This window comes from Vipera ursinii (assembly GCF_947247035.1).
Source record: "Vipera ursinii genome assembly, chromosome: 1".
NCBI classification, from domain to species: Eukaryota; Metazoa; Chordata; class Lepidosauria; order Squamata; family Viperidae; genus Vipera; species Vipera ursinii.
The window spans coordinates 315047730-315075070 of NC_139512.1; the positions used below are offsets into that span (position 1 = coordinate 315047730).

The following is a 27341-nucleotide window of genomic DNA, read 5'->3' on the forward strand; positions in this document are numbered from 1 at the left end:
CTTAATAGTTTGGGGGTCGTCTTATACGCCGGGTCGTCTTATATGCCAGAAAATACGGTAGTTCTTTAAATCATCCTTCTTGTGTATAAGAATCACTTCAGCATTTTTCAATGCATCGGGTATTTTTTCTGAGGCATCTTGAGTAAAGTTTTGCTAGTATCTTGTGTAAACTGTGACCACCAGCTTTCAGCATTTCAACCATAACACAGTCATTTCCTGAAGCTTTGCCATTTTTCATTGATTTTTTGGAACTTGATACTTCCTCCTAGGATACCTGGCATTTTCTCTTTTGTGGATTTTGTTACTTTTTTAATCCATATTTTATTCATTTTCTAATTTTACAATCATGAGTACTTAATAAACAGCATATTGTCTGGGTCCATTGTTAATTCAGTGGTACATATTAACTTTCTCAGTCTAGTTCCAAGACTACACCATCCAGTGCTTTCTTGATCCTCTCTTTTTCCGGTGGTATGCATTTTTCCACACTGGGCAAATACAATTCTTGTTACTGTTATATATACAATTAAATATAGACATCTTCATCACATTTTTCTGGTATTATACATAATATTGATAGTGTCAGTTTATAGCAGACATGTCAAACACAAGGCCCGGGGGCCGGATCCGGCCCGCAAAGTGGTTTCATGCGGCCCGCAAAGCCATCCTGGAAACAGTAAAGGAATGGCCCCCATTGCCTTGGCCCTGGCCCAGAGACCCTCCTTCTGCCAGAGACCCTCAGATCTGTCCCACTCCTGCCCAGGCCCCCATAGGCACCCTTGATGCGAATGATGTAGAGCTGGCCACGCCCACCCAGTAGGCCATATGCACTCTAGCCACACCCACCCAGTAGGCCATGCCCACCTGGCCCCTTGAGGGCAACCGCAATGCTAATGCGGCCCTCAATGAAATTTTTATTGAGTTTGACACCCCTGGTTTATAATATCTTTTCTAGCCAGAACATATCTCAACTGCATTTGCATTTAAAATCCATTTGTCCAATCAGTATCCTGTTTTTCCTGCTTTTTAAATTTTTTTAATTTCCCATCAATGTTCAAAATATCTGTCGCTTATAATTTTCTCATAATAAATTATATACTGCTCAAAAAATAAAGGGAACACAAAATAAGACATCCTACTATTAAATACAGTACATTGTGTTGTTTAAGTGTTCCCTTTATTTTTTTGAGCAGCATATTTGGGTAACCAAAAGATTCCCTTATTCAAACCCTTTTAGAATTTTCATATTTCCCATCTCATAACAAAGTATAATATTCTAGTTACAAATCCTATTCTTCTAATTAAAATAATACTTTTATTTCTAACAGTTCTAACAGTTATCTATTTTCTTAGCCATATTCAAACATCTGTTTAATAGTATAATATCCCATCTAATAGGTCAAAATCTCTATTTTCTTCAATCTTACTCAAGCTTTCTTCTTTTGCCAAATAACTTTCCAAGTCAGTGCATTTCAATCATCAAGTAATTCTTCCTCTGTTTTTGTATAAATTGTTTGGAATGAGGAAGAAAATTTGATTGAAGTATTTTTGGAAGAATGCTCAATCCATTTATATTCATTAAACAGCCTCCATCCTTCTTCAGTTTTTCTTTTCATTTCTTGTTTGGCAATATTCAGCATTTCTCCTAACAGCTTTATCATCCGTTGTATCAGCTCTTCTCCCTTATCCTCAAATGTGTTCTGAGATCTTGACAAGTAAGATATCTTTCCCATTTCCAATGTTATCACTGCATCTTTTTATCACTGAATGATCTCTGGCGGGCTCGGGACGGGTTGTTCCTCTGTCCTGGTCCTATTAGACCTCTCAGCGGCTTTTGATACCATCAACCATGGTATCCTACTGCGGCATCTCAGAGGGTTGGGAGTGGGGGGCACTGTTTTACAGTGGTTCTCCTACCTTCTGGGCCGTTCGCAGTCGGTGTTGATGGGAGGGCAGAGATCCACCCCGAGGCCTCTCTCTTTGTGGAGTTCCTCAGGGGTCGGTTCTCTCTCCCCTCTTGTTCAACATCTATATGAAGCCACTTGGTGAGATCATTCGTGGTTTCGGGGTGGGGTATCATCAGTACGCTGATGATACCCAGCCTTTTCTTTCCACCCCGAACCAACCTAGTGATGCCCTCGACGTGATGTCCCATTGCCTGGAGGCGGTCCGGGTTTGGATGGGGAGGAACAGGCTTCTACTCAATTCCGCCAAGACTGAGTGGCTGTGCATACCGGCATCTCAGGAGAACCAGTTTTGTCCATTGTTAACTATGGGGGGGTGAGGTGTTACCCCCTGTTGATAGGGCTCGCAACTTGGGCATCCTCCTGGATTCACGGCTCAGTTTAGAAGACCACATAGGAGTCATGACCAGGGGGGCTTTTGCCCAGGTTCGTCTGGTGCGCCAGTTGCGGCCCTATCTGGACCGAGATGCCCTACGCACAGTCACTCATGCGCTCGTGACCTCTCGGTTAGACTACTGCAACACTCTCTACATGGGGCTGCCCTTGAGGACCACTCGGAGGCTTCAGCTGGTGCAGAATGCAGCCGCGCGAGTTGTGATGGGAGTCTCCCGATACTCCCGTGTAACGCCTCTTCTTCGTGAGCTGCATTGGCTTCCAGTTGCCCTCCGGGTGAGATTCAAGGTGCTGGTGATGACCTGTAAAGCCCTATATGGCATGGGTCCGAATTATCTTAGGGAGCACCTGCTGCCAGCATCAACTTCCCATTGTCCTGTGCACTCCCATAGAGAGGCCCTCCTTAGGGTGCCGCCGATAAGGGAGTGCCGGTGGGTGATCCCCAGAGGGAGGGCATTCTCTGTGGGTGCGCCTGCCCTTTGGAATGATTTACCTGTGGAACTCCGGACCGCCGCCGATCTGTGTTCATTTCGCCGGGACCTGAAAACCTGGCTTTTAGATTTATCAGGCCTGGACTGAAGGGGTTTTAGCTTTTTAAATATTGTTTTAATTGTTGGACTTATTTAATTTAATTTATTTTAATTTTATATTATCTTTTATATTGTATTTTATGCTGCCCTGTAAACCGCCCTGAGTCCTTCGGGAATAGGGCGGTATAGAAATCTAATTAAATAAATAAATAAAATAAAATAAATCTTCTAATTTTTCATTTGTCTGTATCTCTGTGTTAATTCCTTCCTTTAGGTCCTCCATTTTCTAATTTTCCTTTGTTTTCTGGGTTACTAGTTCCTCCTTTGTAGTCATTGTCTGAATTTGTAAGTTTAGGTTAGAAAATTGTTCTTTTATCTCATTGCATTATTTTTAGTCTCATCATGAAATAAAACTTGTCTCTTGGACTGATTTCAACATTGAAAGAATTTCTTTCTGAGATTCATTAACATTTTCTTGTTGGTATATCAAGCTGGGGGCTTCGGAGATAAGTGTTAAAGATGGTTTTTGACCATTTGAGGCTAAGTATGAAACACCCATTTTGTTTTTGTATGTAGTCTTTATAGTCCAGTAGGGTCCCAACACAGATAAGCAGCCCAAGAGTGTTTTTCCCTTTTCCCATATATCTGTACTAATTCCAAATTGATCTTGTAATTTTCTCTTATTTTCCCCCAAAGCAATTAATTTGCCGCTTTTCTTTTCCTGAGGGAGTGGGGCAAAAACTTCTCTTCCATCTCTCATCAGGGAGGATTCTTTTGCTTTGGGCAGTAGTATTAAGGTCATAAAAAGAGGATAAAGTCTCATCCAGTTCCATTCACATTGCTCAAAAATTGCTAATTAGTGCTTATCTTCGGTTGTCAGCAGCTTCTGACTGGCCACATGAATGTAGCCAGTCTTTCCCCTTTTGGAGGGCTTCCTCAGATCCAGCAGAAGGGCTGCCACCCCTCCGCGATTAAGGGTCCCCTCCTTTGTCACCTCTCCAGTGTGACTTTTGACCTTTTTTAGGGTCCCCAGCCGGGCCAAATCGAATGTGGAAGATGGAGCCTTGTCTTCCTGCACTCGTCATGCTGTGACGCCTAACTGAAAGTCCTGGATGCTGTTACTTTTGAGTGATCTTGATCTTTGTATAGCTCTGAACAGAATTTTCCAATTATTTCTAACATTTCCTGTCTTGTTCTACACACAGAGCCATCTTCATGTTTTAATACAGAAACCTTCTTTTCTATATTTATAAGCTTGCATTTTTCTCTATTAATCCCTTTGTTTTCTTCAGTTGCCATTATCACAAGCTTTATGTTAAACAGATGTGTTTCTTCTTGGCTTCATTTTCTTATGATTGTGCAAAGTTCAATGTATTCCAGTTTATTAGTAAAAGTTCTGGTATTCTTCATTGTCTGTCATTTTTTCATTAAATCAATAGTTTCATCAGAGATTTTTGACTGTACCAAGAGTTTTCCTGGCAGTGCTATAGATGTAGCAGATTCAAGGATGTTTTTGACTGTTCATTTTGGTCCGTAATGTTAATCTCTTCCAAATCTTGTAATAGAGCAAAGTGATTTGACAGATTAATCTCAAAATCGCTGTTCTCCTTTAAAAGCCTATAACTCTTTATTTTTGTTTTCTTGACGTCTTTATCATTTTCATAGGTTCTTTTTGACAGTCTATCTTCACTTTAGCTCATACCATTCGATTGGTCACTTCCAATGTGGGTTGGCATCTGTGATCGGTGTTAGTCTGCGGTATCCATTGTGACCTGTTCAATTTGAGAGAACCTTCTGGACATAAACCTGTCTAATGATTTAGCCCTCAATTTCATTTATTTATGTCATCAATGCCCTGAACATAGAATATGAGTCCTTTGGGAGAAGGGCGGTATAGAAATTTAATTTGTTGTTGTTAGTCCAACTTTCACTGCCATACATTGCAACTGGGAAGACCATAGCCTTGACTATACGCACTTTTGTTGACAGGGTGATATCTGCTTTTTAGTGTGCTGTCTAGATTTGCCATGGCTTTCCTCCCAAGGAACAAGTGTCTTTTAATTTCTTGGCTACAGTCCCCATCTGCAGTGATCTTGGAGCCCAGGAAAATAAAATCTGTCACTACCTCCATTTCTTCCCCATCTATTTGCCAGGAATTGAGAGGGCCAGATGCCATGATCTTGGTTTTCTTAATGTTTAGTTTCAACCCAAGTTTTGCACTCTCCTTCTTCACTCGCAACAAGAGGCTCTTTAGTTCCTCTTCACTTTCTGCCATTAGAGTGGTATCATCTGCATATCTTAGGTTGTTGATGTTTCTTCCGGCAATCTTAATTCCAACTTTTGATTCATTTAGCCCTGCCTTTCTCATGATGTGCTCTGCGTATAAGTTAAATAGGCAAGGCGACAGTATACAGTCTTGCCGGACTCCTTTCCCAATTTTGAACCAATCAGTGGTTCCGTGTCCAGTTCTCACTGTTGCTTCTTGGCCTGCATATAGGTTTCTCAAGAGACAAATAAGATGGTCTGGTACGCCCATCTCTTTAAGGACTTGCCACAGTTTGTTATGATCCACACAATCAAAGGCTTTAGCATAGTCAATGAAGCAGAAGTAGATGTTTTTCTGGAACTCTCTAGCTTTCTCCATGATCCAGCGTATGTTAGCAATTTGATCTCTAGTTCCTCTGCCTCTTCGAAATCCTTCTGGTAGTTCTCGATCCACATACTGCTGGAGTCTAGCTTGTAGGATTTTAAGCATAACTTTACTAGTGTGAGAAATGAGTGCAATGGTGCGATAGTTTGAACATTCTTTGGCACTGCCTTTCTTTGGAATTGGAATGTAAACTGATCTTTTCCAATCCTGTGGCCACTGTTGAGTTTTCCAAATTTGCTGGCAAATTGAGTGTAGCACTTTTACTGCATCGTCTTTTAAGATTTTGAATAGCTCAGCTGGAATACAGTCACCACCATTAGCTTTGTTGTTGCTCAACTTTTCTAAGGCCCACTTCACTTCACATTCTAGGATGTCTGGCTCAGGGTCAGTGACCACCTCATTGTGATTATCAGGGATGTTAAGCTCATTCTTGCATAGTTCTTCTGTGTAATTTTGCCACCTCTTCTTAATCTCTTCTTCCTCTGTTAGGTCCCTGCCATTTTGGTCCTTTATCATGCCCATTTTTGCATGAAACGTTCCTTTCATCTCTCCAATTTTCCTGAAAAGATCTCTAGTCCTCCCTATTCTATTGTTTTCTTCTGTTTCTTTGCATTGTTCATTTAAGAAGGCATTCTTATCTCTTCTAGCTATTCTTTGGAATTCTGCATTTAATTGGGCATATCTTTCTTTTTCTCCCTTGCCTTTCGCTTCCCTCCTTTCCTCAGCTATTTGCAAAGCTTCCTCAGACAGCCATTTTGCTTTCTTGCATTTCTTTTTCTTTGGGATGGTTTTGGTTGCTACCTGTTGTACAATGTTGCGAACCTCTGTCCATAGTTCTTCAGGCACTCTGTTTATCAGATCTAATTCCTTAAATCTATTTGTCACCTCTACTGTATATTGAACAGGGATATGATTTAATTCATACCTGACTGGCCTAGCGCTTTTCCCTACTTTCTTTAATTTAAGCCTAAACTTTGCAACAAGAAGCTCATGGTCTGAGCCACAGTCAGCTCCTGGTCTTGTTTTTACTGTCTGTATAGAGCTTCTCCATCTTTGGCTGCAGAGCATATAGTCAATCTGATTTCTGTGTTTACTGTCTGGTGATGTCCATGTGTAAAGCCGTCTCTTGGGTTGTTGGAAAAGAGTGTTTGCTATGACCAAAGTATTCTCTTGACAAAATTCTATCAGCCTGTGCCCTGCTTCATTTTGTACTCCAAGGCCAAACTTGCCTGTTATTCCGGTTATCTTTTGGCTTCCTAATTTAGCATTCCAATCCCCCATGATGATAAGAACATCATTTTTTGGTGTTAGTTCTATAAGGTGCTGTAGGGCTTCATAGAACTGATTAATTTCATCCTCTTCAGCACCGGTGGTTGGGGCATAGACTTGGACTACTGTGATATTGAATGGTTTGCCTTGGATTCGAACTGAGATCATTCTGTCATTTTGAGGATTGTATCCCAGTATTGCTTTTCCTACTCTTTTATTGACTATGAAGGCTACTCCATTTCTTCTGAGGGATTCTTGCCTGCAGTAGTATACCTGATGGTCATCTGAATTAAATTCACCCATTCCTGTCCATTTTAGTTCACTGATACCTAAGATGTCAATGTTTAGTCTTGTCATCTCTTGTTTGACCATGTCCAGATTTCCTTGATTCATGGATCTTACATTCCAGGTTCCTATGGAGAAAAAAATCTTTACAGCATGGGACTTTCCTTTCACCACCAGACACATCCACAGCTAAGCGTCCTTTCGGCTTTGGCCCAGTCGCTTCATTCTTTCTGGCGCTACTAGTACTAGCCCTCTGCTCTTCCCCAGTAGCATATTGGACGCCTTCCGACCTGAGGGGCTCATCTTCCAGCGTCATATCGTTTTGCCTTTTGGAACTGTCCATAGGGTTTTCATGGCAAAGATACTGGAGTGGGTTGCCATTTCCTTCTCCAGTGGATCACGTTTTGTCAGAACTCTCTTCTATGACCTGTCTGTCTTGTGTGGCCCTGCACGGCATAGCTCATAGTTTCATTGAATTACGCAAGCCCCTTCACCACGACAAGGCAGTAATCCATGAAGGGGAGAAATTTAATAAATAATAATAAATAATATATGTATATAACTACTGTATGTGTCTATGTGTGTATGTAATATATATGTGCATAAACACACACACATATACACACAGTTGCTGTTCATTTTTGGAGATGAATTTTTAGAGATGACATGTTTTCCTATCATGTGTTTCAGCACATATGATAGGAAAATAATTATACTGATAATTGCATACTGATAATTATTATCAGTAAGCTGACTGTACTGTTTTTAGTGACATATGAGGGCAATTTGGAAATAAGCCTCCATTTGGTTATCAATGGCAGACACTCGCAGATACAGAACATTTATTAAACACATTAGAAAACTACAACATTACATTACTTTTCGACATAATCGCCATTCAAATTGAAGTACTTGTACGTCTTACAAGGTTTGAAATTCCTTTGTAGTAGTTGTTCAGTGCCAAATCTGGGCTATGTGGGCTGATCAAAAACATCCCAACGAAACTGCTTCAAAAGTTCTTGGGTGCGTCTAGTGGTGTGGGGGTGAGCATTATCGTGAACCAACACCACACCAGAAATCAGCATGCTCCGACACTTCTTATGGATGGCTCGTCTGAGTTTTCATAATGTTTCACAGTAGACTTCTGAATTGATGGTTGAACCATACTCCATGAACTTCACACTAGCAGTACTCCTTTGGCATCTTCACATTTGGTAGGATTTTCAATGGCAGAGTTCATTTTCAATTGCTCTAGCAGACGAGTCAACTGCAACGCAACCTTCTCCTTTCACTCCTCACTGCCTGCTTAACTACTGGGCACGGCGCCATGGGACAGGCATCGCTATCCCTGCCTATTTTGCACACATGCTCAAACAGGTTTATTTCTGAATTGCCCTTGTACATGGTTGATTCTCCTAAAGTTTTAGCTGGATAAATATAATACTAGCAGTGATGTGGCTAAAAAAAATGAAAGTAATTTTGAATATTTGACACAGTGTGTGAATTAGCAGAATGTACACAGAAACTTGGAGGAATCCATCATTCTGAAACTTATTTTTTAATTTAAGAAAACATAATATGTTTTAGATTTTGTTTATAATGTTGGCCTGTAACTGTTATGACAGTATGAGTTTCCATAAAAGTTTATCTGAGGTAAACTTCTGAACGGAGTTTGCAAAAAAGATAATCCCATAATCCTAGCCAGTACCACATTCTGCCCCCATAGTATCTATAGTGATTATGTTTTCTGCATGCTGTGTTTTGAAATGTTATAGGTTACCTTCTAAAAAAAAGAATTGCTAATGCATACTGGTGGCAGGTAGAATGGTAAGTTGGTGTTATAGTAATTATTATTTTCAACTGAGGATATTTGCCTATTGATATGAGCGTTTTAATTCAGAGAGAACTAAAATTAGAACTCTGAGGGAGGTGGGCAGTTCAAAAATGTGAAAAGTATAATAATAAACAGACTTTTGCAATTATTTGTTCAGAATGAAATTTAATTTAATTTTTAATTTAAAGAAAACTATTAAAATAACATTAAAGTAACAAAACTACTGGTAAAACAGCAATTGCTTAGAATATAAACAGAATACTACAGAATAAACAGCAGGTGTAATCTTAAAAGTAACAATTTTTCTGTTTTCGCACACAAAATAATTACTGATGTATAAAATGATAAGCTAATAAGGATGCAATTATTAAAAAATATCAGATCTTTCATCTCATATATTTGTTGTCTGGGTGGGGAATATAAGATTAGTTTTTCAAATACCAAGCCAGTTGTTACATATCTGCTGGTGAACAGCATAGATTGATGTGTCATTATTAGGAAGGTTTTGGTTTACAGAAGAAGAAAAATATTAATGACAGGATATGTTTTAGTTATAGTCTGGGTTATCAAGCATATTTTAATGCTGCACTTTTCAGAGCTAATGGTGTGGTTCTTAATCACAAACTTCACATATCATTAAGTAACTCTTTTCATATTCTCTAAGCCTAAGGCAAGTGCTGAAAGAATAGGAGATGTTTAAGGAGTCAAACTTTATTTTTCTTCTGTTGAACCAGTTATTACATTGTATGTTAAAATTATTATGTTTAAAGATTTGGTCTATTTAAGTGTTTTATTTAAATGTTCTAATGTTTCAATGTTTCCCTTGCAATGTCCTTGGCATTGTCTGAGTAAATGGTCTATTGTAAACTCTGTTTTATTAGCTTGTGGAGTTTATTTTCCAAATTCTCATTCAGAAGAAAATAATGCGTGTTATCTTCATGTGTTATTTTTAGTACTGTGGCACAAAGGTTTTTTTTCCTTATAAGAGAAATTAATAAAGTTATTATGGAATTTTTTTCCCAAGGTATTATTTCTTTTTTAGTTAATTTAGTTAATTGGGAGATTCCTGGTGGCATTAGAACTGTATATATACAACTTAAACTAAGGAATTTTGCTGTTACATTTGTCTCTGAAACATGTTTTTGAAGAGAATATTACATTCATCTCCAGGCAAAAAATATTATTAATAAGTCATGCTATTAGTAAAACAACAATTTCATGTTTATACTGTATATAGAAAGATGCTGGAATTGTAAACTAGTTCATATTATAAACAATAGCTCAACCCTTTTTAGTAGATATTAACTTTTTAAAAATAGTATTTTGTGCTGCTTTTTAATTTCTGTAGACAATTTTTATTAAATTTGCAGTACAAATGCAGTGAAAAAGTAATTTAACTTTTAAGATTTTTTATTTGTAATGTAATTTTCTAGTGGTATGGAATACTACTACTCTTCCAAATGGGGAAGCATTCTCTAAAAGAAGCTTGTAGAAATATGAATTTCCAATTTAAACTCCAGAGTAATACCACATTGAAATTGCACTCACTTCTTTTATTTTCTTTGCAACATTGTCAATTTCCATAGCAAATGATGTAGGGAAAGAACTATAATTGAGATTCAAGAGAATCCATATATTGGGGTTCATCCTTATTTGAGAAATTCACAGTTGGGAAATTAAGCAAATTGGCAGCACTTGACACTCACTGAATGATTTAACAGTGTCATATCTCTTTGTTACATATTTTTTTTACTTTAAAGTTTTAATTTCATTGAATTAATGTGTTTAGTTATATCTGTTAGGAAAACATTTTATTAAAAAATGAAAAAGTAAAAAATTTGCAAGACGAAGGCCCCACTTGTTTCTTATTAGAAGTAGCCAGTGTCCTCTTTTAGGCAGAGTTCAGTGTATTTTGCAGATTCAGCCATTTAACTTGAGATGTTCGCCATACTTGCTGTTCCTACTTGCTAGAAGAGAAGTAAACTGATCTGTTATTCAGTCCTTGCACATCAATAAAATTAATAGTTGGTATGTCTAGGATGCAAAGAAGAGTGGATGGCATTTCTGGAAGAGATCCTACGAGTAATGTCCTGTGCCTCATTTCTCCCTGCTCCCCTTTCATATTCTTATTTCTCCTTCTCCCTGCTCCTGGACTCCAGGAAGTTGGCTTGGCAGCAATGTGGCTTTTAGGATAAAGAAAAAGAACAGTGAATGCAGGAAAGAAAGAGAGCAGAAGTTTTGATCCATTCTGCAAGGTTATGCCAGACTGCCCAGGTTACTTGTGTCTCCAGGATGAGAAAGGAAGCAAGAGCCATCCCTCAAATACAAATGCATATTTTATTATTTATTTATATCTACCCATCTCATATACTCAACAGTCAAGCAGCTAATAATTAAACAGAATAAAACATTGTAAAAAAAGAAGTTTTAAAACAGCAAAAAGAATTTTCTTGGCTGCTATGTTATTTTAACACAATATCAAAAAATGGGCTTACATTCTGTATGCTGTTAGGTCCCCAAGCTTTCCCCAGGGCAAAGCCAAGTTTTCCTGCCTTGCAAAAGAGGAGCAGTTGGGGCAATCTCTGGGAGAATGATGTTCCAGAGGATAGGCACCACTGTAGGAAATAGTCTCTGGGTTCCACCAGCTAGCACTGTCTCATGGACAGAATCTGGAACATGCCTCTCCTGCCAGATCTCAAAGGACAAGTAGACACCACTAGGGAGAGATGGTCCAATAGGTAATCTGGCCCATGAAGAATTTTAAAGGCAACCACCAATATCTTAAATTGCACCTGGAACCATGCCAGAAGCCATGCAGCTCATGGAGCAGAAGTCTCATATGTGCCAAGTGTGTTTGCACCCATAATTGCTCAGGTTGCTGCATTTTGCACTAGCTGAAACTTTTGAATACTTTTCAGGGGCAGCCCCATGTAGAACACATAGTAAATCAAACAGGAGGTGACTAATGCTTGCGAGAGAATGAGCAAGTCCTCCTGGTCCAAGAACAACAAAACCCCTCATAGCCAAGACTGCTACTTATTCTTTGGGCAGGAGCCCAAATTACACACAGAATCTATTTGGTATAGTGCAACCCCCATCTAGAACAAGAGATGAAGCTTCTTCAGAACCAGGGATATCCCAAAGCCTCTTGGCCTTTCTAGGGTTGTGCTGAAACCTCTTGTTCCCCATCCAGACCTCCACAGCCTCCACACACAAAATACGACCTTCATGGCAGCACTTTAACAAATCAGAGTGGAGCTATAGAGCAGAATATCATCAGCATATTCACAATAATTCCCTGAACTGATGGATGACTTCATCTAGTTGTTTCATGTAGATGTTAAAACAGAAGAGGAGAGAGCACAAAACAGCGACCCACATAATGAGCTGTGAGCTGAACCTCTCCTTTATTAACACTGATTGGAACCAACCCTGAAGAAAGGAGGTGAATCAACATAATACTATGCTATCCTTCTTAACCCCAAAGCCGATCCAGAGGGATACCATAATCCTTATTGAAAAATGCTGAGAAGTCAAGAATAGCAAGGAGGGATGTATCATCCCTGCCTTGCTCTTGCTAGACATCATCCAATAATGCAGTCAATGATGTTTTGGTCCCACCAGGCCTGAACTCCGACTGTAAAGTGTCAATATAATCCACAATTAATGCTGATGGTGACTTGTAGCTGTGTTTCAGCAAGAGTTTCTCTCCTTGTCTACTTGAAATAATACTGTGATATGAGAATGCATTCCCTTACTTCTCTGGTGAAGGTACATATAAAAATCCCACTTCTTCCACATATGCCCCAATCATTTTTATCAATAATCTAATCCTGCTTCCTGTACTTAATTGCAGTGGCTTAAATCTTTTGAGGCATCCCAGAATTCATGCCACAGTTTAGGGAGCTCTGATGTGGATGGGGAGAATGTGAGCACAAGAATGGAGGTGGCATGCAGGTGACATGAGCCCCACCCTTCGGAAAGTTCTGACTTACTTAGAAGGCTACATGTGGTTCTTTGCCACAACTTTGATCATTTTGATACAGATGAAGGCGGGGGTTTTGGGATCATAGCTTCTTTTGAACAGATCATTGTGTTCAGTATATAAATGTCAGGATGGGAACAGAAACATAGTCTGTTATGCTTATAGAAACTTCTTTGTACTATTGATGTACAAAGAGAGCAAAAAGTGGTCATACCAGTGGAGATTGGTACAAGACAGGACAGATTCTTATAAGATTCAATCACTATTTGGTGTTTTATATATTCTACAGCATTTCTAGGCTTCCTCTCACTCAACAGACTGGTGTGATATTGCAGCTCTTTGTTTTCATTCCATATTGCATTTCACTTACTTTTAATTCATGCTCATTGTAAAGCTTTTCTTAAGCATAGCCTATTCCCTTCTACTTTTCTGTCTGCCATCTCATTTTTTTAGTTTAAGTGGATGCTTGTTATCTTCTCGGTTCTGCCCTTTTTGTTTACCTTCATCTCACTTGACTAATTCCCAGTGTAATATTTCATCCTTCATGGGCAAGAAGATTAATGGCTAGAGAGCTCTGTCTTTAATTTTCCCCATAGTATGGGGTATTTGAGACTTAAACAAGCTCTTATCTAACTTAATGTCCTTCAGGAGTGTTGGACTACAACTATCTACCACTGGCACTACTAGTTAGAGATGGTGAGTGCTATAGTATAGTATACTTGAGGACATCAGGGCCTGCCATAGAAACTGTTCTCCATATGAATTGATCTTTCACACATACTATATTAGGGAGACAGTGTGCCTGTTTAGGTGTTCATTAATTTCACTTAATCATGACTCTACTTCTTACATGTAACTTATATTAGCAATTTAACTTGTAACAGTTGTTTTAATTTAAAATGAGGAATGCTGTGGAAGGAAATAATTAACTGCTTCTCAGCTTTGGATATAATTAAAAAACATATATATATTAGTGGAATCTCATTTGAATGTTTTTGAGTCCTCTCAAAAATTATCCGGAGTACCTTAGGGAACACCTGCTGCTGGCATCAACTTCCCTCTGCCCTGTGCGTTCCCACAGAGAGGGCCTCCTCAGGGTGCCACCGATCAGAGAATGTCGGCTGGTGGCCCCCAGGGGGAGGTCCTTCTCTGTGGGCGCCCCGGAGCTATGGAATCGGTTACCGGTTGAGCTCCAGATGGCGCCCGACCTTCGCTCCTTCCGCCGCGATCTAAAGACATTCTTATTTGAACAAGCCGGCCTGGCCTGATGGGGGATGGGTGGGGTTTTTTATTGTTATTTTAATATTTGTATTCACTGTTTTTAGTTGGGCATATGTTTAATTTCTTTTAACTTTTGTATTTTTGTATTTTTTATATATTTGCCCTGTCCACCGCCCTGAGTCCTCCGGGAGAAGGGCGGTATATAAATAAAATTAATAATTAATTAATAATAATTAATTCTCAAACTGCTTTTTAATTTACTATATTCAAGCATATACAGATAGTCCTCAGTTAACAATGGCAATTGGGACCAGAATTTCCATCACTAAGCAATGTGTTCGTAAAGCATAACATCTCAACACCATGTTGCTTAGTGGTGGCACTTCTGGCACTTCCTTGTTGCTATCATTAAACAAATTGCCATGAGTCATTAAGCAAGGACATTGCATAGCTACCATTTGTGACCTGCAGGCTTTCCCGTTGACTTTGCTTGAAGGAAGCTGACAAAGCTGCAAATGGAAATCATGTGACTATGGGATGCTACAACGTTGTAATCATAAGCTGGAAGCCTAGATTATATTCATGTGATACTTGGAAGTTCATTTGATCACAATACATATAGTTCTCCATATCAACTTCCCTGTTTAGCAACCATTCAAAGTTAAGACAGTGCTAAAAAGGTAACTTTACCACTGGCCCTTGACCATTGCAGCATCCTCATTCAGGTGCTTTGTAACTTGTATCTACTGTGGTTCCCCGAAAGTAAGACCCGGTCTTATATTATTTTTGCCTCCAAAAGAGGCATTAGGTCTTATTTTCGGGCGGTGTCTTATATTTTTCATGTCACCTGCCTTGCGGCGGCAGCACCAACAGCCCCATCCAGCAGGAGCCCACATGGCTGCTGGCCCACTTCAGCCACTCGCAGCACGACGCGAAGCAGGTGGGGGAGAGGGTGGAGTTCCCCCATGTGCCCCACACCCGCTTCCTTCAGGACCCCCCCCAAGCCAGGCGATTTCTTGCTCCCTTTCACTCCCTTCCTGAGCCAGACTGCCATGATAATCTAAGGAGGATGGGCGGGGTAGGCCTGGTCCCCCTCTGCCGTTTTGGAGCTGGGGGGGAGTGATGGCGAAAGGTTCTGCTGCTGAAACGGAGTTCATGGGAGTAAAAAAAGTTCACTCAGACCTTCCAACCTCTCGCAAGATCTTTTTTTCTTGCAAAGTTGGAAGGCCTGACTGAACATTTTTTAATCCCATGAACTCCATTTCCTTGCAGCAAGAGAGAAACATCCTGAGCTGGAAAGCAAGTTAGTGTTGAATTTTTTTGCTTTCAGGAGGAGAAGCGGCAGGAAACGGGACTACCATTTTGAGAACGGAGAAGGGATGTGGGGTGATGCAGGGCAGAAAGCAAGTGCTCTTCTCTGCCCTGCATCACTGCACAGAGCTGCTCTGCTTCCCATTCTCCATTCTCTCCATTGGCGGTGACAGAGGGAGGCAGCAGGGGATGCTTGTGCTGCATGGTCACAGCGCAAGCCACAGGAGAGTTGAAGGAGGTGGCTGCTGCCGCTGGACAGGCAGTCTGTGGGGTGGAAACGTGAAGTAAGCCCCTCCAGTGGCGCACAGTGGCAGCGGAGCCTTTCACCCTCACACCCCCCTGGCTCCAAAACAGTAGAGGGCGACTAGGCCTACCCCGCCCATCCTCCATACGGTAGCATGGCAGTCCAGCATGGGAGGGGAGTGAAAGGAAGCAAGGAAAGGCCTGGTGGGGGGGGCTGAAGGAAGCGGGTGCGGAGTGCATGGGGCAGCTCCACCTCCTCCTCCACCTGCTTCGCGTTGTGGCAGCAGCGGCAAAATGTACCGCGTGGCCTTCTGCCCCATTGCAGCACCAGGTGGGACGGAGTGGGCGGGGTCCTAATTAGGGCTTATTTTTGGAGTAGGGCTTATATTAGGCCCACCCCCGAAAATCAGGGCAGGTCTTTTTTTTGGGGTGGGGTTTATTTTCGAGGAAACATGGTATTTATAATTGTAGTATGCTGGAGTCACATGATCACCATTTGTAAGCTTCACAGTTGGCTTCAGCAAAGTCAATAAAGAAGCCTGTGAAATTGGAGATCATGATCACATGATGTCTTACCTAACCTCTGTGGGTGTCTTAAAGCTACAACAAAACTGATGTTAGTCTGGCATAGTTACATGTTTGATTTAGCAACTGCATCACTTAGCCACAGAATTGCCGATCCCAATTGTGGTTAAGTGAAAACTACCTGCACTTTATCAGTTTGTTTGTTTATTATACTCTACCTTCCTGCCATAAAATACTGAAGGTGCATTTTACCACTTTACAGCATTGTGTGTGTCCATATGCACACATGCATGCGCGCGCACACAAATACACGCCTCTAAATTACAACTTGAATAATTGATATATTGGTCTGGTTGGATTGAGTCTACCATAATGTGCTGTATGTAATCTTGATTTTGATAAATTAAAAATGTAAATAAAATAAATCTTTTATCTGTTGAACTAAATTGTTGATTGTTTGAAATTGTCCACCAAAACAATTCAGGTTTCATTAAACCAGGCTTGGACAGATAACATGCTCATGTTTCTGTGACTTCCTTCTGCAATCCTGGCTCCTACATTGACTGTGGACTGAGTCTTACTTCCACTAATAAAGCAGGTTAGAGGTTGGGAATCCTTCTGAACTCACAACTTATGCTTGATCAGCAGATGGAAGCTATTGCCCATTTCTAGCTATTGCATCAGGGTCTAGGACAATTTGCTGCAGCTGACTCACCTTGGATGACTTGCCCTGGACAACTTGCCATGGGACAATTCAAAGTGGGATAACTCAAGAGAGGGACAAATGAATTCTAGTAGGTCTTGTCTTGCTTTAGCTTTGAATCTTCTCAAGTTAGAAGTCCTCAAGGCTGGGATGGGCTGCAATTTTACTTGTCCCTCTCTTGAGTTATCCCTCATTGAATTGTCCTGCGGCGAGTTGTCCCATTCTAATTGCCTCTTGGCAACCCCTTCTGAAGAGGGAATGAATGGTGACGCATTCTTTAGGATAGACTACTGTGTTTCCCTGAAAGTAAGACCTACCCCAAAAATAAGCCATAGTTTTGAGACAAGGTACATGCCTAAAAATCAAGCTAGGGTAGGGGTGGGGAGATGGAGCTGCTCCACATGCCTCACACCTGCTTACTATTGCAGCCAGGCCTCCCATGAATCGACACCTGCCTCGCCTCACCGGCCCACTTCTTCTGCACCAAAGGAAATGCCTCTGCAGCTGCGAATGGAGCTCTGGCTTTCCAGAGGCCTTCTGGAAAGGCGTCTGACGGCAAAATGCAGGCCGGGGCTCCATTCTCAGCTGCAAAGGCATTTCCTTTGGCCGCAGAAGAATTGTACCAGCTGAGGGGCTGTCGGTGCCGTGAGGTGAGACCATGGAATACCCCCCCCCAAAAAAAGACCTGATGCCTCATTTGCAGGCAAAAAATTTAAATAAGACTGGATCTTATTTTAGGGGAAACTCAGTATGTACTCAACTTGAGTGTGTTTGGAAACCACCATTGGTACTGAATGTAACTGGCTATCTGAGTAGGTGAGAACTATTGTAAAAAAAATGAACATCTTATAGGCATATTTCATTGGATTCCACTAGGTTTCTATGTCTAATAGAAATTTACCTATAAAGCCCTTCAAATAGAAGCCACTTATTTCTGTTTGATCCACTAGGAAGAGGTTACTTTCAATTTCCTTTGCAGGTGAAATTAAGAGGGTGGGAGCCCAGAGGCAGTTCTTATCTGTTGTGAAGCCTTTTGCCCCTCAATCATATTGGCCCCTTGCCTGCTGTTCTAGGTTTTAGACAAGTCAAGTCAATTCATTAAAGGTTAGCAGAGTTATTCTGGTTGGCTATTGATCTGTTTTTCTTTTCTTTTTTTGTTAACATTTACAGTACTTGTTTTTAATCTAGTATTAGCCACTCAGATTTGTGACTGCAGGTCGGGTGGACATACAAATTGATTAAAATAAATATAAATAAATAAGAAATATGCATTTGGTGAAATGACTTTATTTGTGCAACTTTTCTGTCCCTGTGAGATAGGTCATTTTTTCTAATATTACTTGTATACAGAGATTCTAAGTTGTTCAGATCATTTTTGCATTGGAAAACTATTTACAAGCAGCATTATTTTATAATAACTATAGATTTCCCTACCCCCCAAAAAAGGTATTTTCAGGTATTCTCAACTTTGGAAAGAATGAAACTCCACAGTGACCCATTTAACATATGCCACATATATCAGCTGAGTGTTTTCACTATAAATTCTTTACTTAACAGCTTTATTGAAGTTATGATTATTATAAAACAATTGTAGGCTTGATTTATGTGACATGGTACACTGAGTAGCTAAATTTGACAGTGGAACTGGTTATATTACTTATATGTCACGTTTTTCATAAACTTAGTTAAAAAGAAGATAAATAGAACTAAGTAAAATTTCACTTTCTGTAGTTATCATTTTCTGTATCTTGTGTGTTAAGAAATTGAAGCCTCGATAACATGCTCAAGATTATTTGCATGAAAGTCCTATGCATTAAACCATTATAATAAAGAAGCATACATTTTATCAAGCAAGCCAGCCTGGAGACTGTTTTTTCCCGTTTAGTGGCAATGGGGAACTATTGTTTCTGATATTAATCCATTTGAGTACAGGAGCTTCTATTGTAAGACCAAGATTTATTATTTGAAGGGTATTGCCTAGGATAAACTCTTGTTCTTCTATTCTGCTTGTGGCACCTGAATTTTTTGTAGCCTGTAGTTTTTTTTTTAAATCACAAGTACACCCTCTTGAATACTAAGTAACTGAATGTAATGTTGGAGTTCATTAGGTAGTCATATGCCTAACCTTAGTCTTTGAGTGACATATCAAAAATTGCTCTCCAAAATGGAGTTCTGGCCCTGATAATAGTTAAATTTACTTTAATTTAATTTAAATTGACTTCAATTATAATAAGATTACTGCAAGTATATTTAATAAAATACTTTTCTGTTACATTGAGCACTGCAGATGCAACAACTTTAGAGAGACACTGGAGATGCTATAGACATTTGGGGAGCTGGAAGCTGTGCATTTGTGTACTACACTAGTGAACTTTCCTAGAGAAACCACTTTCATGACCCCTCAGTGCCAGTTTAGATGGATTTATTCCATTGGGCTCAAAACAATAAATTGTTTAAAGATTTCACAAGATTTAAATGTTGCAAATGCTGTGTTAGAATCAGAAGTTTTTGTCTTAGGAACTTAACAGAACCTGTAATGTTAATTTAAAAAGATTGCTTAGGTATTTCAATAAATATTCATTTGACCCTTTGGGGTTTTTTTATCTTGAAATAAACTCTAGTAATTTTAAGAGATAGGGTGTTCAAAATATACCCAGAATTATATGCAGTAACTAATAAAAAACAAATTCTGTATGCAGTTTCATGAATAAAGTTAAGCCAAAGTATTCAACAAAATAAGTTACCCATCTTTTTTTTCAAAACTATGTGTGCTGCTTTTGATTTTTTTCCCCACAGGAATTGCCCAAGTCATTCAATGTCCTGTACGTTGGATGAACTGTAACAACTTTAAGTGACTTATACTTGACAAGAAATGAGAGTTAGAATATTGAAGGAATATTTATTTCAAGAATAGAAGAATATAAAGAAAACTGAAGAAAATACAGAAGAACACAAGTCTTATTTTTCCTTTCTCCTTTCTTTCATTTTCACTTTTCTCCTGATTATAATAAATATCCAAACACTGCCCTTTGACAAAGTCTGTGGTTTTCTTAATTATGCAACTTAAAATTTGATTAAATGAAGTGGCACCTTGCCATTTTACATCAGCTATGGAGCATTAGAAATAAAATTATGGAGTATTATCTAAACCTTTTTGTGAAACATAATAATCAAAAATGTATTTCCATTAGTAAATTTGCAAAGTTGATTTCTGAACATTAGAACATATTTTATGAGTTTTTGTACAATTGTACACTTAAACCAGATGAAAGAACAAAGAAAATATTCCTTTATTTTGCCCTGAAAATAAATACTTGTTTTCAAGAACAAGCAAAAATATTTCTTTTTGGTTGTGGAAGTTTCCCTATCTGATCCACTTTTAACTTAAGGTTTATGTATTATTTTCATGCTATAAATTTAATTTAATTTTAATTTATTAATATTTCTATACCGCCCTTCTTAAAGTTTTCTTTACCTGGTTTTTAAATTGGAGGATGAGAATGACAGAGTGATTAAAGAAAACAACATTTGCTTTTGTCTTAAAAAAACAAAATTGGCTTTTTGATAAAGTTTTTTCTGGTTATCTTTGTTTCCAGTGTGTGAGGCTTTCTAAGGTTCATATAGTTGAGATGGATTGGTAATGGGATGTCATGTTACCTTTAGAAAGACCAGAAGCCTTCTGGTATGACATAAATTGGAAAAAAATCTTCAAAGCACATATACAATAAAAAAATCTCCAAAAACTTAGAAACCATTTTCTTTTTCCATTTAATATTCTTTCAACCCCTGGCCATCTAACTTAGTTATACGCAAGATTCTATTAATTTATCTTAAAAGAAGTTTGTGCAAAGGTAATAAAGATACTCTTTGGGAAGGTGGGAAGGTAGAAAGGGATCATGGAGATATAAAGGAGAATTGTAAAGTATACATCTGTTAATATAACTTGACTTTGTCCTTGTCCTTCAATTCTCTGTACTGCCCTGGACGAGAGTTCTCCTGAACATATATCCTAAATGTATGAGGGCTTGTAGATGGGAAGAGAATTCTGAGGGTCGCATTTGGTTAGTGGAAATTGCTGCCTAACTCTACTCCTTACTGGCAGAGCTGGGTACCTTAAGACAGACAGGAGGAAGGAAGGAAGGAGAAATGTTGAAGAATGTTTGAAGGGAAAAGGGAGAAGAAATTCATTATCAAAAGGACTGGAAATTGTATTATTTTATTTATTTTATTTTATTACATTTATATACTGCCCTTTCCCGAAGGACTCAGGGCGGTTTACAGGGTGATTAAAAACAAAGATACAAAAGTTAAAAACAGATTAAAAAAATTATATTCGTCCCTGCATAAGTAAAACCCCAGTTAAAATTAAAATTAAAATTAAAATTAGTTTTGTTTGTTAAGAGCAGCATTTTTATATAAAATGCACTTTTGTTTTAGATATAAAATTTGATATATCAAAAATCCAGGCATGATAGCATTTGCAAAAAAATACCTAGCCCTGAAGGTGTAGGATAAGTCATCTATTACAGGCTACTGATAAAAGCAAAAACTGGAACTTAAAAATTTAAAGACTAAGTATTTGAAAACAATTCCGTATAGCTTCTTTTTAGGATCATAGATTGGAGCAGCAGCTTTCATAGTTGAAGTAAGCGCTGCTGAACAGTAGGATTTGCTTCTGAGTAGTTGTGTATGAATATTAGTCCAATAGTAGTTTTCTGTTTGGAGACTAAATAATAAAGTTAAATCAAAATAATCAAAATGGTATCTGACTTCTATCATTTTATTTTTCAAAAACAAAATCTCAATGTACATTAAAACAATTTTTCCCCACTGCATATATTTTATTGCTACAGTTGTGAAAAATATCATGATTCCATTGTAATCAAACGTATTTCATCGTAATTGAATTTGGGTGAAGCATAAGATTTGAGAAAATCCTGACATTCATTTCAGATAATTCAGATTGTGGAAACAGGCCTTTTTCAGTCTTGAAAAATTATATGGACTTTTTTTCCTAGTGTAAACCATGAAATAGTAATATATATATTAAAAGAGGAAAGCTGGATTAGTCTATGGTAGCAAAAAAAACTAGGACTCTGATAACTTTTCTGTCTAACCAATTTTTTATTAAAAGGCTTAAGGTTTTTAATACTCTTCCTGGGGATTAGCAGAAGTTTAGCAGTCATTTTATTCTTTTTTTATTTTGAGTTGCTCTGGGATAAATTCATATCTTTATTAAATGTACCAGAAATTGGTTCCAAGTAGTATAACAAAAACAAATACTATCTCACTTTAGAGAAAATATATTGGAGTCATCTTGTGATCTCTATAGTTTGGTTCAAAATCAACATTACAGAGACTGATGCTGACATTTAAAAAAACACTCTGTTGTTTTTGCTTTTTATTTTTTAAATTTATATATATATGTGTGTGTGTATGTATATGCTGGATATTTTTATGATCAAAATGTGGGATTTATTGGACATGCTTTTTGTTTCAATAATCTAAGAATTTTCTTTTAACTAGAAATTATGGAGAAGTCGGGTGAAGAAGGAATGCCTGACCTTGCCCAAGTTATGCGCATTTTGTCTGCAGAGAATATCCCAAACTTGCCACCAGGAGGTGGTCTAGCTGGCAAGTAAGTAAAAATACACAAAACTCTTGAGTATATAGAACAGAAATAAATTTGTGGGTTTTTTGCAGGCATATATATTTATTGAGTTTAAATATTAGTATGATCATTATAACTTGCTGTAGATTTAAATGTATTCTTTCATGCCTCCGTTACTGTTTACAATTAACAAATATTTTTCTCTGATCTTTTCTCCAAGACCACCATCATTTTTCATTAGTTCTGCAGCTCAGTGAAATAATCTACTAAACTACCCAGACACCTTCAGGATAGATCTGGTCATTCAATAGAAATAACTGAAATTCTACGAATTTTATTTCAGAATGACAAATGTGTAACTACATTACTGAATGTTCTCCCTGTGATTTTGCATATAATATTGGGAACAAGATGACAAGAGCTGTTAACTTTATGTAAAGTTTTGCTGTCTGGAACTGTTCAGTTTTAACCATTTTTTCAGTTGCATCCTAAAATGTTTCAGGCTAGATAATTCTGTGAATTTGCTTTAGAGATAGTGCTAGCCTAATGATAATTTGTTTGGTCGTTCAAAGTTTCAGCAGCATCAAATGAATGGCACTTAATGCCCAGTCCCCCAAGTTATGGCCATTATAGTGCCCTGCAGTTGCATGATAAAAATTTGGGTGCTTGGCAGCCCACCTACTTAACAATTCTCCTACCTGCCTGTGTCCCTCCCTCTCTCTGCCCTTTTGGTTGCCTCAGACGGCAGGACTTGGCACCTGCAGCAGCATGGGGGCTGACATAGAAGCCCAAGGTCTTCTGTCTCAGCCAACTGCGCCTGGGCCCCTATTTCAGTCCCAGCACCACTGCCACTGAGGAGTGCTACCACAAGCCCTGCACCATGGCCAGCCCCAGTTGTGCCATATTAGAAAGCACCAATAATCCCCACTGCCCTGGTACATCTAGCTGACCATCGCCATCTTCCTCCTGCTGCTGATGCACACCCAACTCAGCCCTATGTAAGGCAGCTGCTGGCTGAACCAGGCCTTATTCCTGAGGCTGTTTCTGTCATTCTCCAAAATAGCATGTATTTTCTTCAAGTAGCGAATGCCATTCTTGTGATGCTTCAGAAGACTTCTGAGGCCTTCTGAAACTGCACAAGAAGTTCATATCCATTGTCCTCCAAATTGCATGCCTTCTTTTGTAATGCTTTGGAAGATCTCAGAAGCTTTCCGAAAGCTTTCCAAAGCATTATGAGCACAGCGTGTGCTATGTGGAGAATGATGCATTTGGCCTGTGGAAGAAGGCCTCCAACAACCAACAGCTGCCTGGCATAAGGCCAGGCCAGGTGCACCTTCTAAGCAGCAGGACAAAAATGACAAAAGTCAACTGGGCATGGCAGAGCCTGCAGATTGCAGGGTGGTGGGAGTGGCTCGTGCTTTGTGTTGGGATGACTGGCCAGAATGTCCGGCTTGAGGTGGCACTCAGTGATGGGTAGCACCAGGGCTGAAGTACCATCTTTCTGTTTCAACCCCAGAGCTGCCACTGTCACTGAAGAGTACCTCTGTACAGGATGACCAAAAGAGCAGAGATTGGAGGTGGGGGTGGAAATAGGCAGGTTGAGGGGAGTTGAAGAGGAAAGTAGTACCTTACCTTACTGAGGCTCAGAGCTAGGAGAAACCAAGCTGGAATGGCTTGGATCAGGATGGATCCTCGCCTAACAACTAGTGGGATTCGGTTAATGGTAACATTGCTAAGTAATACAATTATATGATGTCATGCTTTATGATCACAGTGCTTAGTAACAGAAATTGTGGTCCCAATTATTGTCATAACTGGAGGAGTACTTGCATTTTAATGTATTTTCATAGCGTACTTAACACTTGAAGAGTCTTTGGAGACTAAAAATATAGGAAAACACTGAAATATGATAAAGATATAAGTTAAGATTTAATTCAAAAATGCTATTCCTGCTTTAGTAATAATGTTTGACTCTGGACAGAATGGCTGGTGAATAATTTGTTTAATTTTTGCAGGGGTTTTTTTGTTTGTTCACCGTTCATGTATTATAGCTTGAATTTTTATTCACTTGGTTTGGTCAGTGCCAACTTTTTGAATGTGTTAAAATATAATCTCAACAGGACTTTCACCATTAACTGTTATTTTTATGTAAGTAGATACAAAATAGTTTAGGTTTTTTTAAAAAAATTAACAAATTGCATACTCTAAAAAAGTGGTGGCCTGAGTAAATTACCTTTACTTTGGGTGGAGTTGATGCAGTCCAGTTCTGCATTATCTCAATTTTCTAACAAAATTTTGCTAGGATGCACTTTAGTATACAGAAGACTTTGATGTAAATTGTACTTTTTTATTTAATACAAAACCTTTGCACAAGGATTGAAATCCAAGGTATTTTTCGTTTGTCCATGATGCTTGCCAGAATAACATATTGCACATTTTTTCAGTGATACAAATTTAGTAACTAATGCTTCTGCCAAAATGTCTCATTCATTTTTATTTCTTTAGTCTTCATAAACTATATAAAAGAGCTGACTATTTTCAGAATGTTATTGCCTTGGTCATATCAGATGTGAAGATTAGCGCTAAAATAAGAGTGCATAGTATCTATATACTCTTTGTAATATAGTTATTTAAGCATTAACATGAGTAAATAAGTACATCTCCAGTCTACCATCTAACATACCATTTAAGGGTATCTCTTATGCCCACATAACACCTCTACTCCACAAGCTACACTGACTCTCAATAGGCTTCTTGGTGCAATTCATTATGCTGGTTATCCTCTATGAAGCCCTACACTGCTTTGATACAGGAATGGATTATTTATGGGGCTGTCTGCTCTCAAGAATGTTTGCCCATCCCATAAGTTCTAACAAAAAAGGTACACTCCAGATCCCTTCATTGAAAAAATACCATTACATGAGACCCAGGAGGTTTGTCTTCTCGGGCGACCTCTGCTGTTTGGAGTGATCATCCCCAGGACATACGATTGCCCCCAACCTTACAGGCTTCTAGGAAGGTGGGTAAAGTCCTGGCTGTTCCTCCAGGCTTTGGGGTCAGGTTGAGCAGAGTCACAGTGGTGAGTTGTTGAAGTTTTTAATTCTATTTATTACGTTATTGTTTATTATGTTTTAATGCATTATGGCATTTTAATGTGTGATGCTTCCTTTGTCTATTGTGTGCTGCCTGGAGTCTCATAGTTTGAATTAAATAGCCATGCCTAAGTAAAGTAAAATAAAATAAAATAAAATACCAAGATCTGTAAAAGAATAGTCTGCTTCCTGCTGTGGTAACCAAGATATTGTTGGGGATCCTGCAAGGAGGGGCATGCTTGCAATAGCACTCCTGCTGTTGCTGTTCATCATCTGATACTATAGGACGTACTTCCTCTGAATTGTGGGGGTTTCATACAGTCACGGAGCCAACTTGTTTGTTAAGAAAACATTTGTTTTATGTAAATGATTCAAGGTGCTGGTAATGACCTATAAAGCCCTAAATGGCTTGGGTCCAGGATATCTGAGGGAACACCTGCTGCCAGCATCAAGTTCCCTTCGTCCAGTGCGCTCCCACAGGGAGGGTCTTCTCAGGGTGCCACCGGTAAAAGATTGCCGGCGGGTAACACCCAGGGGGAGGGCCTTCTTAGTGGGTGCACCTGCCCTCTGGAACCAGCTGCCCGTGGAGCTGAGGACTGCCCCCGACCTCTGTTCATTCCGCCGGGACCTGAAGACCTGGCTCTTTGAGCTCTCTGGCCCAGGCTGAGAATTTTAATTCTAATTTTAATTGGTTTTTTTTTTACTTTTTCAGGGACTGTTATAATCTTTTTAATTGTTTTTAATTTTTGTATTTCTTGTTTTAATTACCCTGTTAACCGCCCTGAGTCCTTCGGGAAAGGGCGGTATACAAATCCAAATAAATAAATAAATAAATTAAATAAAATTAACTTTAAAATGTTGTCTTTGTATAGGAGAAATATTATTGAAGCTGTTTATAACAGGCTGAACCCACACAGAGAGAATGAGGGGGTAAGTACTTCATCTTTGATTGCTAGATTTTCCTGATGCAGTTAAACTGTAATTTTCTTTATAGGAAATGTTTTATATTTGAGTTTACAAGTACTTCAATATGCTAATGAAATTCCTTAAAGGTAAAAGTTGGCCATAAATGCTTTGTACATCAGATATTTTAATATAAATATTGTAGCATCATTCAAACCACAAGACAGCCATATAACATTTCTTTAGGACTTTATTTCATTTTTGCAATGTATTTGTGATACATATAATATAACCCTAATGTTAAGGGCTACTTTGCTAAATAAGTATTTAATCTTCTTTGTCTTCATGCTAGATGCTGATTTATTTTTCCAATGAGAGTGGGGGGGTGAGGATAATTATTGAGGGCACATTTATTCAACTGTGAAACTCTGGTTTCTGTTTAGGAATAATGAGGGAATGCAGACAAGGCTTGATACTGTGCTTGATCTGTAAACATTAACTAGATCATTCAGTCTTGGATGATTTGTTTATCTTTCAAACCTAACTAGCCTCTGCTAAGTAGAATCAACTACAACTGTTATGACTTAAGTTCAAAATAATCCTTCTGAATGTTCTGGATAGTATAGCTATAGTCCCATCTTTAGTGAGATATAAATTATATGCTGTACCGCAAAGGTAGAGGTTTACATTAAAATTATAGCATCAGTATGGATCTAGCAGAAACCGTCTGGGCTCTATTGTTGCTTATAGTGTCTTGCAGTATTGCAGACCTTTAATCTTGAGATTCTGTATATAATTTGTTCTGAACATTTGAATTTCTTG

At 38.7% G+C, this 27341-nt stretch overlaps 1 protein-coding gene across 3 annotated transcripts in view; it reads left to right on the plus strand.

The window, feature by feature from the left end:
- The window catches only part of PPM1B (protein phosphatase, Mg2+/Mn2+ dependent 1B), a 78758-nt gene that overhangs the window by 43751 nt on the left and 7666 nt on the right, over nt 1-27341 (plus strand). For 2 of the 3 annotated variants that reach the window (XM_083374293.1, XM_083374294.1), the window contains exons 5-6: nt 22440-22551; nt 26489-26546. In XM_083374293.1, coding sequence (XP_083230419.1) covers nt 22440-22551; nt 26489-26546 — 170 coding nt within the window. Of the gene's footprint in view, nt 1-19709; nt 19904-22439; nt 22552-26488; nt 26547-27341 lie in introns of those variants that run through there. The other variant, XM_083374295.1, reaches the window with a different exon arrangement.